General features: G+C 39.1%; 1 protein-coding gene across 1 annotated transcript in view; it reads left to right on the top strand.

Annotated features, from left to right (window-relative positions):
* LOC113159191 (WD repeat-containing protein 70) overlaps positions 1 to 13,480 on the top strand; it is a 34,633-nt gene extending 21,153 nt beyond the window's left edge. Inside the window, exons 11-18 of the mRNA XM_026355753.1 lie at positions 441 to 540; positions 1,013 to 1,097; positions 1,203 to 1,341; positions 7,480 to 7,580; positions 7,758 to 7,837; positions 9,439 to 9,555; positions 11,005 to 11,167; positions 11,508 to 13,480. Of these exons, the coding sequence (XP_026211538.1) occupies positions 441 to 540; positions 1,013 to 1,097; positions 1,203 to 1,341; positions 7,480 to 7,580; positions 7,758 to 7,837; positions 9,439 to 9,555; positions 11,005 to 11,167; positions 11,508 to 11,595 (873 nt within the window). The 3' untranslated portion in view covers positions 11,596 to 13,480. The remainder of the gene's footprint in view (positions 1 to 440; positions 541 to 1,012; positions 1,098 to 1,202; positions 1,342 to 7,479; positions 7,581 to 7,757; positions 7,838 to 9,438; positions 9,556 to 11,004; positions 11,168 to 11,507) is intronic.
* Positions 13,481 to 15,297: the final 1,817 nt, after the last annotated feature.

The following is a 15,297-nucleotide window of genomic DNA, read 5'->3' as shown; positions in this document are numbered from 1 at the left end:
AAGGTCTTTTTGTGAAAAGGGCTGTTAGGTGACAGACTAAAACATTTGCTACTAAAGTAACACTCTAGCAATTTCATACTGTAATACATCAGGATGTCGTTAGTATAGATGGTGAGTAGTGACCTTAGTATCATGTTTATAGAAACTGAGTGTGCCAGATGTGCGCTATACTTTTCATTTTGTTTTGTAATCTATTTAATCTAGTTAAGCTTATGTCTGTGACATTGGGACTTAGACATTAACATATTTTCTCAAGTATTTATTAAGTATTATCTCTATTTTGTCACAAGTCTATTATAAGACACAAACAGGAGTAATGATGATCATAACTATCATGACAATTACATTGGACATGAATCTGAGACAGTAGTTGATACACATCACTGCTAAACTATATAAGACCCCATGTAATATTATGTGGTGAATGTGTTTCTTTTTAGGTCCATACAAAGTTCCACTGTCGGCAAGCACACACCCCAGGAACAGACACCTCCTGCCTCTCCTTCTCGTATGATGGTGTGACTCTAGCTTCACGTGGTGGTAAGAAAAATACCTTTTTCGTTTTATCTGCCAAACCCCACAGCCAACCATTACACATGCTGAAGTTGCATTCATCAGCAGCTCAGCTTGGAGCCTCTAGTTTTTAGGTTGAATGCTTAATGTCTCAGTCAAAGTGATGTTTTATACACAGAGTGGTGGCTTGTCCCTCTCTGAGTGTGGAAATGAACAGGCACCACCACTAACAAAGCATAGAAGATTCACAGCAGTTGTTATATACACACAACAATAACTTGTCTTTGGTTTCTAACACAAAGACAAACAGGAATAGCTGGGTTTAAGAGCCCTTAACAAAATGCATTTCTAAAATGTAAGTTAAATACAACTCTTAATCCCTTAATAGTATGGAAAACATAGCACAGTATGTTAACTGAATAATCTTTGGTGGCTCTCTATAAAGTAGTAATCACAGTTTAAATTTTACATGTTGTCTCCATCTCCATCCTTTAAATAGGTGATGACACACTGAAGACATGGGATATACGCAACTTCAGGAATCCTGTGAAACTTGCTACTGGACTGACCAACTATTTTTCCATGTGGGACTTTTTAACTCTTCTCTTAAATCTTCCTGTTTGCTTGTAATGAGTGAATTATGCAGGGATTATGAACTTATGTTGGTGTTGTGGACTTTTCCCCATTAGGACTGACTGCTGTTTCAGCCCAGATGACAAACTTCTTGTAACTGGGACGTCGGTGAAGAAAGATGAGGGAAATGGGAAGCTGGTTTTCTTTGACCGAGCTTCCTTTGAGAGAGTCTATGAAATTGAAGTCTCCAGTGCAGTAAGTTCTTCCTCAGTCTCCACAACCACAAATGCTCTCATTATGAGATGTTTTTCAGCTGGTTATATGATATGGTGGTTTCAAACCAAAATAACCCAAAATGATGCACAGTGGAAAAAGAAACATAACAAATATACAATGAAACGTAATGAAACACAATGAAAACCGTGTGGATGTAATTTCTAATCTGGTCTCAAAAAAACTATATGATTACAACAGTTTGAAAACACAGTGTCACATTTTGACAGCTGTAAAAACTTGACTGGCATTATATGGATATATGTTATTTAACTTCCTTTTCTCTTGTCATATAATTATTCCTACGGATTGAAACTTCAGTCTATCATTTATTTATTCTTGGCGGTTTATTTCTGACAGCAATAATGACATAGTCTGCAGCCTCTGTAATTAATAGTTAAGATATTGTAATTATAGATATTTTTAAATGATGTTTTAATTGATACATTGGGATAAGTTTACTTAAGGATTTTTTTCTGTAATTGAGATCAAACATTTCATAACATAATATTTCAGTTATGACACATTCTTCCCTTGAAATCACAAACAAAACAGCAGAATATATATTTACTCCATCTTAACCTGGAATGAGAAGAGTGAATTAGCCACAGGTGCTAAAATATTGCACAGACTTGCTGTTTTTTAAAAATTAAATAACCTTTTTGTTGTTGTTGCTTCTTACTCCTCTTACTCTGCATTTCCTCCTTGAAACCCCTTTTGTACCGATTTAACACTGTATGTCTGTACATACACTAGCCACTAAAAGCCACTAGCCTGACGGAGGCTAATGGCTTTTAATTGGGTCTCCCTGGCAAAGGCATGACACTTCCACGTGGATCATTGAGTGAACACGTTTGAGAGTGGGGGAAAAGAAACAAAAGCTGGGTTTGTGTGTGTTTATGCTTCCCCTTGCCAGCCAGCTGCTGTTAGCTTGCAAACCTTGGCACAGCATAGTGCACACTGCACTACACAGTTACACAGAGGAGAGGGAAGGTTGGCCTGTGTTTGCTAACTGCATCTTATGAGAGATTTAAAAAACAGTGTAAATGCAGTATACAATTTCACTTTTATTTAGTTATTTTCTTATCTAAATATGACCTGCATGTCACATCACATGTAAGTCAAAACAATGGTAGTTTGATAATATATCAATAATAGACTTGGTGCAATGCAGCTGTCATTTTAAATAAAATGATCACTGTTGAAGGTCTGGACACACTTATTTAAGTGAGGGAGCTACATAACCCTGTCAGTTCAGATATCTGAAGTTAGGCTCAAGTAAAGAAAGTCACACTACTTTTTCTAATCTGGATGAACCGAGTTCTCTACTTTTTCTAGAGACCCTTTTGTATGGATGGTACTTGTCCTCTTCTCTTTAGATAGCTCTTTAGATGACAGTTCACAAACTAAAATTCTGTTTTAGAAACAGAATGAGCTGTAACATTTGTGCCTATGATCACTGTGGTGATGATATTGCTATAGGCAGCATGAAAGAAAGACCTGAGACACTCTGGGTCAAACAGTCTGTTTAGAACTTAACAAGCCTCCTCCTCCCTTGCATCAATCTGTGTATGTGGCCTTCTCTTTGACGTTACCGAAGAGGGTAAACATTTGGAAGTGATTTTTCCATTGGCCTTTCACTCATTCCACCATCTGCCATTGTGAGTTTCACTTCAGTTCCACTGGAAGGGCGGCAAAACCTTTTCCTGTTTGCTTACTCTTAGTGCAGTACAGAAATCCAGCAGATTTCACCCAGAATCTGACGCAGTGCTTAAAAACATTGGTGTCTAGAAACAGGTACAGGCTGCCAATTGCTTTGGGAATGGGTTTTATTGGTGCCACGTGTTTATGGCAATGACTCAAATATTTAATACTTACTTAAAAATAACTCCAGCCAATTTAGTATATGTCAATAATTTATTTAATCATCTAGCTGGGTCTTGTTGTGATATAATTTAGTCAACATGTTATTGCTGTTTATGTACTCTATGTAAAACTTGATTAAAAAGGTTTAGAATTTTTTGTTCATAACTGATATCAAGTACTGTGATATTGCAAAATGTAGATTAGAAATTTCAGGGTTTTTAAATTTATTTTGATAAATTCACTGGATAAATGACAACAAAAGTTTTTAAAAAGAAGCCATTTTGATGTCCTACATTTATGACTTGCTGCATTTATAGCATTTTATTATATTTAATAAGTAAAGATAAAATTGATTCTCTCAGCCCTTCGTCCCCTCCCACTGACCATAATTCTAACAATCTGTCACCCACACCAATTATATTGGTAACTTTACCTCATTGTCTATGAAAAAAGAAATTGCTTAGTTTTTATAGCAGATCAGTTATTTCTAGTTGACGTGCACTCAATGAACCTGATGAATGTGCTATTTACTATGTTTACATCGGCTGTCTGCTTCTTGGATGGCCCGAGAATTTAAGTGCGGTCTTTATAAAGTGGCGTACAAGGCAGGCAAGTGAAAGGAAGGACCACCAATCATTTCTAACTAAACAGTCTACATAACCCCAGACCTGGATTTTGGGTGCGCTTGGGAGCGGAGGCTGTTTTAGGCCCATTTGGTAAATACTGCAGACACTCTAAGCTTCCCTTATTTCATCAGAAGGGGAATGAACCAGGTGACGCTGCTGACTATAAAAGCACTGAACCTTTGGCTGGATTCCAAATGGAGAAATCCAGCCAGAAAGTGTATTGGGGAAATGGGTCCAGGGTATCTCTAACTTGACATGTTTTTTTCTTGGTACTTGAATATGTTGATGACTGATATTTAGTCTTCAATTTGCACTAACAAGTCAAAGATCCTGCATGTCAGGAGTGCAGCTGAATATTCAGCCCAATTTGTTTTATGATGTTTCTTTGCATAGTCAGACAAATATTGTACTTGTGCTCCTTTGGCCACCTTCACTCGTTGCTGTTTGCCCATGCTACACTTACCAGCTCATGCTTGATGGCTTCTGAATAGTAAGCTGTTTCCTGTCATGCTCTATAAGGAGGCCTTTGATATAAATCGCTGGCCTTTCATCCTCAATAAGACCAGCGAAGCTTGAAAAGCAGAGGGGAAGCCTTAACTCTGCTCTTTCTTGTGCATCTTACCAAGTAAATCTTGCAAGATGTAAAAGCCAGTTGTTCCAGGAAGGTAGTCCATGCTAATTACAGACTTCTCGGACATGTGCCCACTCAGTGTGTTGCTGAGGTGCTACGAGTAACATTCTCCTTTCCTCTCCTCACCACAGTCTGTCAGAAGCAGTCCACTCACCAGTGACTGAACAGAACACACAGCTGTCTCTGCTGTGTCCCATTTTTGCTACATAATTTTATTTAATAATCAGCATACATATTTGGCAAGTGGCCATTGTCGTATTTATCCCTAATCAACCTTTGGTATTTTAATGTGATAGGAAATAGAAGGCTGCTACTGAAGAACAGACTGATGAAAGTTTCCTTCTTCATGATGTGATGTAATTTTGTGGACATGAAGCGTAAACAGGGGTTCCTAGAGTATAAACATGCTGCTCTGAATCTCTGGAAAGCAGTCTTAGTGTTGGACTCGACAGAGCTGTGCTTGGCTGTGGATAACTCAGTGGATCCAGTTGGGGTGGGCCCCCCTGCATTTGTCTGTTTTAAGCTTTTTTGCGCCTTCTGTTCGACTTGTTCCACTGCTGACAGAATGATTAGTTGGGATCTGAAGAAGTTGTATTCTGAATTTGACTAAACTGCAGTTACCTGGCTATTTTGTCACTTGTATTTTGGCCTTACTGACTGATTTGGGTGGGTCTCTGTTTTGCTGCTGCGCTGTACATCAAATAATTTCCCTGAGCTTTGTAAAAAAATAAACATAAAATCTGTGTAACGGTGATCTACAGTGAGTAGACTTCATTCACTATACATATTTATACATGTTTTTAAATGTTCCTGTAAGTTTTGAACTTTCTATGTGAAGCATCTCCCTGAGGAAATTTACAGCAGCTTATTACAATTACAAATAATTACAGTGACTTCAGAAACACCCCTTCACTTTTTGGACATTTTAAAGTGTTGTACATTTGATTTTATCGCCCATCATTCTACACTTAATAACCCGATTTAAGTAAAGATATGATTGTAGAATTTGTTGCTAATTAATAAAAACAAAATCACAATTTGGCATCTGTGAACTGCCATCTCCACAGATGGGTGATTTAACTCTGGTCTTTGGTTGAGATACTCAAAGACTTGTCCACCTCCTGCTTAAAGGTGAATTATAGCCCGAGTCTACGGTTGCATACACTCTGAAAGAGGTTCTTTAAAATTAGTTTCCACGATGCTTCACTATAGAGAGAGAGTATTAGCCAGGTGATGAGCAGTGCTTGGCTTTTGCCCAACATAGTGTTTCAACTTCTCCTCAGAGAGTTTAATTTGATGTTAGAGAATGCATTTCCTCATGTACTTAGAGTCCTTTAAAAGTCATTTAGCAAACTTGAAGCTCACTATCATCAGCCTTTCCACCTAAAAACATGTTGTCATAATTAATTATTAAGTACAGACTGAGGATTAGCAAGCAAGGATTAAAGGATGATCAAATAAGGGAACAGGGATGTACCCATTAAAGTGTGTAAAAGAACCTGTGGTGGCTGGATAGTATAGTGGCCTACCTCCAGTAGGGGTTTCTTAGGCAAGACCTTACGCTTACCTTGCCTTTATATTGTACCTTGTACCTCACTTGTAAGTTGCTTTGGATAAAAGGGTCCAAAGAATGTAATGAAAACTGTCTGAAGCCACTGTATTGTTGGATTTTACAAATTAGCAGTTGTTATGTAAACATAATGCACTGCATTTCCATAGTGCAAATATATTTACATATGTGATTATTAAGTTTACTAGAATCCTTTATAAATATTATCATCTAGCTGCCAGTATATGAATGGTATATCTGAGGTTTATTTTAACCTTTTCCAGATCTTTCTATCAATTACAGCTGGCTCATGATCTGGTTGAGCAGATTAACCCTCATCTGTCCCATGAGCTACACAGTGACGGGCTGCTGGCCTGATGGTTTAGAAATGGGTATGATACCCAAGATCCTGGATGATTTCACCATGTGTACAAAGTCTTTTATGTTGGACACTTGAATGAAAGTGTTGGAACGTGACTTAATCTGTTGAGTAATTTTATTTGTGTCAAAACCTTTTTGGGCAGGGAATACTGGTTATTACAATCCAGTTGTATGTTATAGTTTTTATATTATAACAATGTAAGTAAAACATAAACAAGACATGATTTCACATGCATGCGTATTCGTCTGCATAATTGTCTGTCCTCTTGTGCACTTGTGTGTATGATCGTGCCTGTTTATGATTGAGACTTCTTCCTTTGGTATCCTGGTGGGAAGCTGAACAGCTGGGCGTTAAGCAGCTTTCACTGTAACAGAATCTGGACGTCCCAGTCGTAGGCCTACCCACCCCCCAGCCTACTCTCCTGCCCCTGACCCCTGCCTCCCAGATTGACTTCTCTGTTCCACATAAAGATATGCCCCTCATTTTCAAATGATACAAATACATGTGTATTAACAATTGCACTCTCAATCAAGTCATCGCAGGTTGTGATGCCCTGATGATGTGTGTAAAGAAATGAGACAGTGCTACAGAGGGTCTGTCACAGGACAGAGGGTCTTCATCACTGTCTAACAACTGTGCGTGAATCTCTCTCTCGCCCCCTCTTTTGCTCTCTCTCTCTCTCCCTCTCACACACACACACACCTCTGGATGAATGTGGTCACATTTGCGTATTGGCACTCGGCCATCTGTCACACACAGACAAGGATCCAACCCTCATCCTAACATCCAAATATAGTCAACTAGATCAGCGGAGCATACTGGAACTGATCCCCACTGTACCACAACCAACCGGGTCACACTTTCACAATAAAATATGATTGTTTCCGTTTGTTGGCAGAGAAGCAGAAACATCCTTAAAGATCTGACTGACAATAGAGAAAGCTGTTCAGCTGTTGAGAGCTGCAGTTTAAAGAATGATCTCATTTCCTCACATGTAACACTTTCAGTAATCATACAACAAATCTGGATCATGTAGCTTCTGTCTCTATGTGTTTCTGTGCTCCAGAGTGTCGTCCGCTGCCTGTGGCACCCAAAGCTTAACCAGATAATGGTGGGAACTGGGAATGGACTGGCCAAAGTCTACTATGATCCTGTAAAGAGCCACAGGTACAGTATGTTTGGTTTTTTTTTTTTTTTTTTTTTTTAATAAATAGAAATAGAATAAAGTGATAGTTTATCAAAAATTGTTTAGATAAACCCATTGTTAGTTTAGGTCGCTTCAAAAAATAAACCTTATCCTTGACCTCTTGTTTTCTATACAATAACCTATATTCTTATTTCCAGGGGGGCTATGCTCTGCGTAGTGAAGAGCAAGCGGAAAGAGAAACAAGCAGAGACGCTAACACAAGATTACATCATTACACGTAGGTTCTTCCACGTCTGCACTCATATACACACATGCTCACCAATACACTGACTCACGTTCACCATCCATTATATAAATCTCTTCTAATAGTTTGCCACATAATGAACTTTGAACCTAATTGACTTCCCTCTTGCCTTTCACACGTTACCTTTTAATCAGTAAACAATTACGGAAGCAATTAAAGTGAAGTGGCTTTCACAAAGTGCTCCAGCAGTTTGGTCCACTTTGAGCCACTAACCCATCTGCTTAATAGTGCTCATCACATGATACAGCGCTGTGCCTTTTTAAAAGGAATCACCAAAACAATGTCAGCCATCGACTAACCGCACCAGCTCTTGTTTACATGCTACTGTGTCTCGGACACAAACATCCAAAAACACTTTGTCATGCTTTGATGCTTTTGAAGAAATGAGATAGTGTTCAGTGGCCATTAGTCGATGAACTAGGGTACGTATGAGTGGATTGACAGCCACAGGGCACTGTGCCACGCAGCAGCCATGTGGTCTGCAGTCATGCCGGATCACGCTACGGACAGCCGCCTCTCCCACATCTGCTGGCGTGATCTCCTGTCGGTCCACGCCACACGCACAAGCTACTCCCCTACCTGTCATCCTGTCATATCACCAACACACGAGGCTGTCATCTCTTTAACGCGTGCCTCACACTACTTTGCCCCCCCCCCCCAGACTTAAATCATGAACCTACAGGAGCAGAGCAGCTGCCGACACGTCGTCCCTTATTGGCTGCTGAGACCCAATTCAGAATCCATTTATTGTTTGGGCTACTGCAGCCTTTTCAGAGGCTCCATGTGATTTCATTGCCATGCCAACAGGGTGTGAAGTAGACAGGCATTTGACTGTCACAAGCGACGAGTGACGCACTTGATGCCCTGGCACTGGAAAATTAGAGGGGACAGGAAGCCAGTGATGGCCCATTGAGAAAAGCGAGGGAATCTGTTAACAGTAACCTTTTTGCTTAATGTAGCGTGGAGGAGAAGAATTAACACTGAACAGTGACAGGGCTCCTGAATGGAAAATCACTTTATCTAGCCCTTTACTAAAGTGTCTTTTTGTAACCTCCGAGGATAAGAGCAGAGCACACACTCTCTTTATACAACCACAAATGCTCACACACACACACACACACACACTTTCTCCTTTTCACACACCTTTGAGGTCATTCACTCACACACTCTTGGATATGAGTGCTGGAGGCCTTTATTGTGATAGTGTTCACAGAAGTGTGAAGAAAGCAGATTGATTGTCTGAATCTAAACATAGGGGATATAATGAATATGTTGGTGTGCACTATGGCAGAAAAAGTACACAAGACGAAAGATGCTGCCAGAGGTCAACAGGTGTGTATTTTCATGTGAGCGCACCGTATCTTCTGCAAGGTGTGAAAGCAGTGGGAGAGGTTCTGTTTCTGCACTTGCAAAAAACACTGTCCTCGTTCAGGGAAGTAATCTATATGTCCACTGCAAACATTAAACATATTGCCAGAAGCCCTGCCTGCTTTTCTGTGTGACAGCACTATGTGATTTGGTAGTTTGAGCTACTTAAGAGACTTGACTATCTTTGTTTACGTTGGTGTCTCCAGCTCATGCCTTACCCATGTTCAGAGAGGCCCGACAGAGAAGTACACGAAAACAGCTGGAGAAGGACAGACTTGACCCAAAGAAATCCCATAAACCAGAGCCTCCTGTGTCCGGACCAGGTAACGTGCATTTTTCATTTTTTTTTAAATGCTATTTTATTACTTTAACAAAACTGTAAGAAGGAAGACTTCATTTAGATTTAGTATTTCCAATCACAACAGGAACATAGAAAAAACGGCTCCAGAGCAAAAACTAAATTATGAAGTTTATGAACTGCGTGATTAGTTTTGTTTGTAACTGGGCAAATACACAGTTCAGTTTGAGGCAGATGGGCAGTTGTTGTTGAGTTTGGAATTATGCAGCGCTCTTAAAGTTAAGAGCTGTAACATTACTGCTCCCACTTGGCCTGTCAAAGGTTCATTATAGCTGACTGTTACCTCATATTTCTTAGCTGCTCAGACATAATGGTGCATTGTAAACCACTGTGAACTTTCTCTGGAATCCTTGTACAGTGTGTTAATATTTTTATTACAATATATACACATTCAAAAATCCCACACCTATGCATGAACTTGGATGCAGATTTGTAGCAGAAAGCCGCAGTGCCGCACAACATTTTCTCCTATATTCTTTTCCTTCTGGCTCATTGTTGCTATTTTGTTGTGTTTTTCACATCACTGCTTTTTTGACCTAGTCTTTCATTACCATATACTACACAAAGCAATACAAAGCACACACGTTTGAATATGCTCAAATGTTTTACATATGGAGCATACAAAAGGAGACGATGTGATAAGAATGTATTTTGACTAGTTTAGAGCAGAACTACCTAAAAGGTCTAATGAAAAGGGCAAATACTCAGCTTTGCCTTCATGGAAAGCTACATGTACAGCTACAGTGAGTTTGATACAAACAGTGAAATAAAATGAATAGTCTACAAATGAAAGTGTTGGTCCTTTTTATGAAAATAAGTTTGACTACTTGATAATAGGTCAGTGGTTTTTAGATGATAGACTGTCTTTATATTGTTTATTCTTTGTGTGAAATGACTTTGCATAAGTGAAAGGTGATGTTTGGTGGTTGGTTGACTGCTTACAAGCAAAGGAAAGAGGTGCCTTTCAATCCCTAAACAGCCCACTGGCCAGCTACAGCAGGAAATCCCGGTGCTTAACTATGTGAATGCATGTGTGTTTATATGTGTATATATCCAATCCTTGATCTTTCAAGACAACTGTAATAATGTCCTCGGGAGAGCAGGATGTTTTTCCCTCAGATGGTCCATTAGGTGCAGTCAAGTCCAGCCAAGATATAGAGCAAAGCTTTTATGCACTGATATCTGCAGTGAACAATGAAATGACTGGACAAAACAGACATAATGTGATAATCTGCTAGCAAGGAAACTCTTATAACCTTTGTGTACGCTCCTCTATTGCTTAAGGTGATGTTGGCATTGCTTGTGAACAGTATTATACAGTGTTTGTAATGTAATAAACTATTTTTTGTTAAAATGGTTAAAACATGTTTTTTCTGACTATAAGTGTTTGTGTGATCATCTTGTGTCCTGGCAGGTCGTGGAGGCAGAGTAGCAGCTCATGGTGGCACGCTGTCCTCATTCATCGTGAAGAACATCGCTTTAGATAAAACAGATGACAGCAATCCACGAGAGGCCATCCTACGTCATGCCAAGGAGGCTTCAGAGAACCCTTACTGGGTCGCCCCGGCATACGAACAGTAAGGAAACCCTCAAATTGTCATTTGTTAAATTATAAGTTAAGTTAAGTTGTTATGGTACTTGGGATTCTTTCTACGTTTGTTTAAATGTTTAAAGAGCTGTATAGTTTTACTGTGCATAGAGGTGAGTAATGGACAGCTGTAGATCACTCAGACAGCTATGTAAGCGTGGGACAAAGCTGTGTGTTTCCTACACAGTTCTGCAAACATCTTTAGTTAACTGGTGATGTGCATTGTAGTAGATAAATCAGATGATGTATCCCACTGGTTGCAGCTATCTCTCTAAAGTCTGAACTTCCTTGCAAGCTAAATCGTTACTTGTTTTTGTAAATGCCTTTAGCACCCAGCCAGAGCCTGTGTTTGCCGAGGACTCGGAGGAAGACGAGGAGGCTGAAAAGGAACCAGAGTGGAAGAAACGCAAGATCTGAAGCAACAGCAGCTCGTTTTATACAGGATGGCTGACAGGGTGGCCTGACAGCAATTTAACCACAAGGTTTGAAGATCAACACAGAACACAGAGTTACTGTCAGAAACTCTTCTTAGGAGCATCAATTAAAGATGTACAGTCTGTGTGTTAGCTCCTTCTATGTTTATAAGCATATCTGTATTTATATGTATGCCTTAGTGTTTAATGGAAAGCAGTTTGACTGTGGCAGGTCCAATATAATTTTATACAGGTTTATTTTCCTCTCACTGTAATTCATCAATCACTGGAAGAACTTGGTATTTTATGTGTCTTTCGATTGTTTTAACTTTTTTTTTTTCATCTTTCCATTGTCCTCTTCTCCCTCTTCTCCAGAGTTTGCTAATGCACCATAAATCGGCTCCAGATTTTGTGGTCTGGTTCTGTTCATCAGCTATGAAGAACAGTTTGCTAGTGTGTAAAAATAAATTGCAAAACATTTCAGGCTTACTTTATACTGGTTGTTAAGTATTTTCTGTTTTTGAAGCTGTACAGTTTTGTTAGCTGTGATTTAGAAAAACTAATTCTCATACTGTATCCCGCTTAGGAAAATAAATTAAAAGATATATACATAGATATCTTACAAGCTGATCAAAAGAAGTATTCAGCTAAGTTTTTTTCACCTATTTAAATGAAGTATTTTAAATATGGTCTACCTTCTATCCACTTAAAATTTGTAAACTTTACTTGATAATTTGATACTGATGAATCAAAACTGTATCATTTAACGATATAGCAAATATTGTAAAATGAACTCCGACTCCAGCTTCCTGGGATCCCGTTTCTTTCATGTTAACATTTGTAAGATTAAACTCACGTGTGGCTACAAACATGGCATGCGTTTGTTTAATTGTCTTTGCAAAGTGCAGAGCCGTTTCTTAGTTTTCTCTTTGAATCCCTTAAATAACCTGTACAGTGTCTAAATATTTTAGCTGACAGAGAATACCACAACATACTGATGCTAATGAAACCCACGTCTGTAAAACAGAACATATTCCTCAGAGGCAACTACTGCCTACAACATTTGAATGTGAGCGCTCTTTGTTTTGCAAGAACAATTTGAGTCACATTGATCATGCCACTTTAGAAAATTTTGAATTCTACTAGTGATCTGCACATTTTGGTAATAAATCTTTAGTTTCCCTCTAATGCTTCTGCTGTTGTGTGATGTTAACGTAAGCTATGCAAAATCACTGAACCGCATCTCTGCTGTTTCTATTGAGTGACTTACAACGGGTGAAACTGTAGAACAGTCCTAACCAACCTAAATTACAAGCAGACAGCTGAATGTCAACTGAATCAGTGTCCTGGTAAATTTTTGTGGCCAAATAAAAAAATCAATCTGACACAAAGGAATATCAGATATGGAAGGAGTAAAACAATGAGTGATGAGCATCTAGGAAACTGGCCACTTGTGACGTTCTGTATTTTGAGGCTTGAAAGACAAATAACCTCATGAAAACCTGAGCACTGATTTGAAACTTGAGTAGCTCAGCTATGCGCTGTATACACACCTTGAGCGGACTTACTGTGGGTACCTCTGCCATTTTCTCATCAGCATTTACATATCTTCTTTGCACAGTGGAAACATTCTTGAGCACCCTGATTTACAGCTCTGTGATGCTCTACTGCGAGCATTTGTTTACTGTACGACCCTGGGCTGGTGTTCAGGAATGTAGAACAGGAGGGGACGCCACACTGGAGAGGCCATCTCTCAAACCACTCTTCTCCATTTAACCCAAATTTTCATCCTAAATTTTACATGATTCTTAGGTAAACACCACGCAGGCAAATTGGCACCATCTGGCACCGGTGGCTCACTGTACACAGAATACCAGGAGACGTGCTTATTTCATAGAAACAAGTTTAATTCTGTAAAAAGTTATAAAATGAATATTGTACAAAAATAAAGTTTGCCAAGAGCTTTGGTTCTGTAACACAAAACAAGTGAGACGACATGAAGGTTTTTTTATCCACAGAGGTGTTAACACAATAAGGAGTTAAAACAAATGCAATCATTCTTCTTCTAATATTAACACTTAGGATTCTTTTGCATCTTTACCTTTTTTTGTTTCTTCACCTCAGCATCAAAACTGGAGAACTAATCACCAAGGAACAGCTGAGCAAACATGTTATAACGATGAGAGGGATAGTGGTCACAGTTTACACACTTTTAATGTATGCACTGAGGAGTCGCAGGGTGTTCTCAGGCTTCTGGGAACGTAAGTGCACGGTCTCATCTGGAAAGGCTTATGCATGAATCAGTTGTTAAAAGGGAAGATGATCCAACTGATGAAGTATGCTGCGATAAAAGCAAGAGTTTTTCCTCTCTGCATTGTGTTTGGCCTAAATTCAGCTTGATGCAGTGGATTTGTTCTATGTGCAGGGGATTACACAGTAAAGCCGGCTGGCTTGCTGCTGGGTGGGCACAGATACCTTGGTCCCTAATCCATGCTAACATCAAGAATCTTTGTTCCACTTAAACAGTTTCCTTGCAGGATCTTGATGGGCACAGCAACGCGCTTTTAACAAGCTTCCTATTTTAGTGGAGGTACATTTATCATATAGTTCGGGAATAAACTTTGCTGAACACGTTAGTACGTGCAGAAAGCATCATGAGCCTACACATTGTCTCAGTGATTCCAAAACATAATCTTTTATCGAAACATCTTGAGTCTCTAGATATTTACATCAATTTTGCGATGACAGCTGCCACAGTAACTACATCTTCCTTAAACTGCCTTCACCAAAGTGCCTTTGCCAGCGGCAATATTTGGTTAAGACTCATGTTAGAGGATCACTTTCAAATCCCCTTTCAGGGACTAAGACCTGTCTGTTAGAGCCGAGACAGAAACACAGACAGTCCCATGAACTTTAAAGCCTATTGCTGCAGTAACCAGTGCAAAGCCTTTGCTCAGACTTGGTGCAAGTCCAGAGTGAGGTTTCGGGTAACATACGCTGATAGGCAGGCATTTTAGCAGCTACTGTGACTCAAAGGATGGATTCTCAAAGGCACAAACCCTCCGATAGACCACTACGCTCCTGTTGATTTTGGATTCCTAATTGAATGATTCGATTGCTCCTGTTTGGAGTGACATTTCATCTATTCTGGGTTAGTCATTTGAAAATAAACAGCAGTAAGGAGATATCGGCCTCCTTGTAGAGACACAATGATCTGAGTTTTGGATTGGATTGTGGTCACTTGAATGAAAATGAGGTGAACTATCCTGCTGTCCCTCGCGATCCTCTATTGGTCCCCTCGTCTGTGTCTTTGTCTACCTTCCGTGAACTTTATAGCTACAGATGAATCTTTTGGACTGGTACATTGAGGAACCCTGGAATCTAAGTGAAGCAAAACGAGCATTATTAGGATGTGTGGGTCAATTCTGAATCACCGTGTAAGATTTAGTATGAGAAAATGCTCCACTTTGGCACCAACCAGGACAAACAAAGCTTTTAAATAAATAAGAAAATTGACAGTTTCTTTCATAAAATGGATTGAAATAAATAGAAATAAGTTAATTCCATGTTAATAAATATACTTCTCACACACATGTATGTATGTATGTACATATATATATATATATATATATATATATATATATATATATATATATATATATATATATATATATATATATATATATATATATATATATACACGATT

This window comes from Anabas testudineus, chromosome 12, assembly GCF_900324465.2.
Source record: "Anabas testudineus chromosome 12, fAnaTes1.2, whole genome shotgun sequence".
NCBI lineage: Eukaryota > Metazoa > Chordata > Actinopteri > Anabantiformes > Anabantidae > Anabas > Anabas testudineus.
Note: the sequence above shows the minus strand (reverse complement) of the source record. Positions and strands in the feature narration are given on the sequence as shown.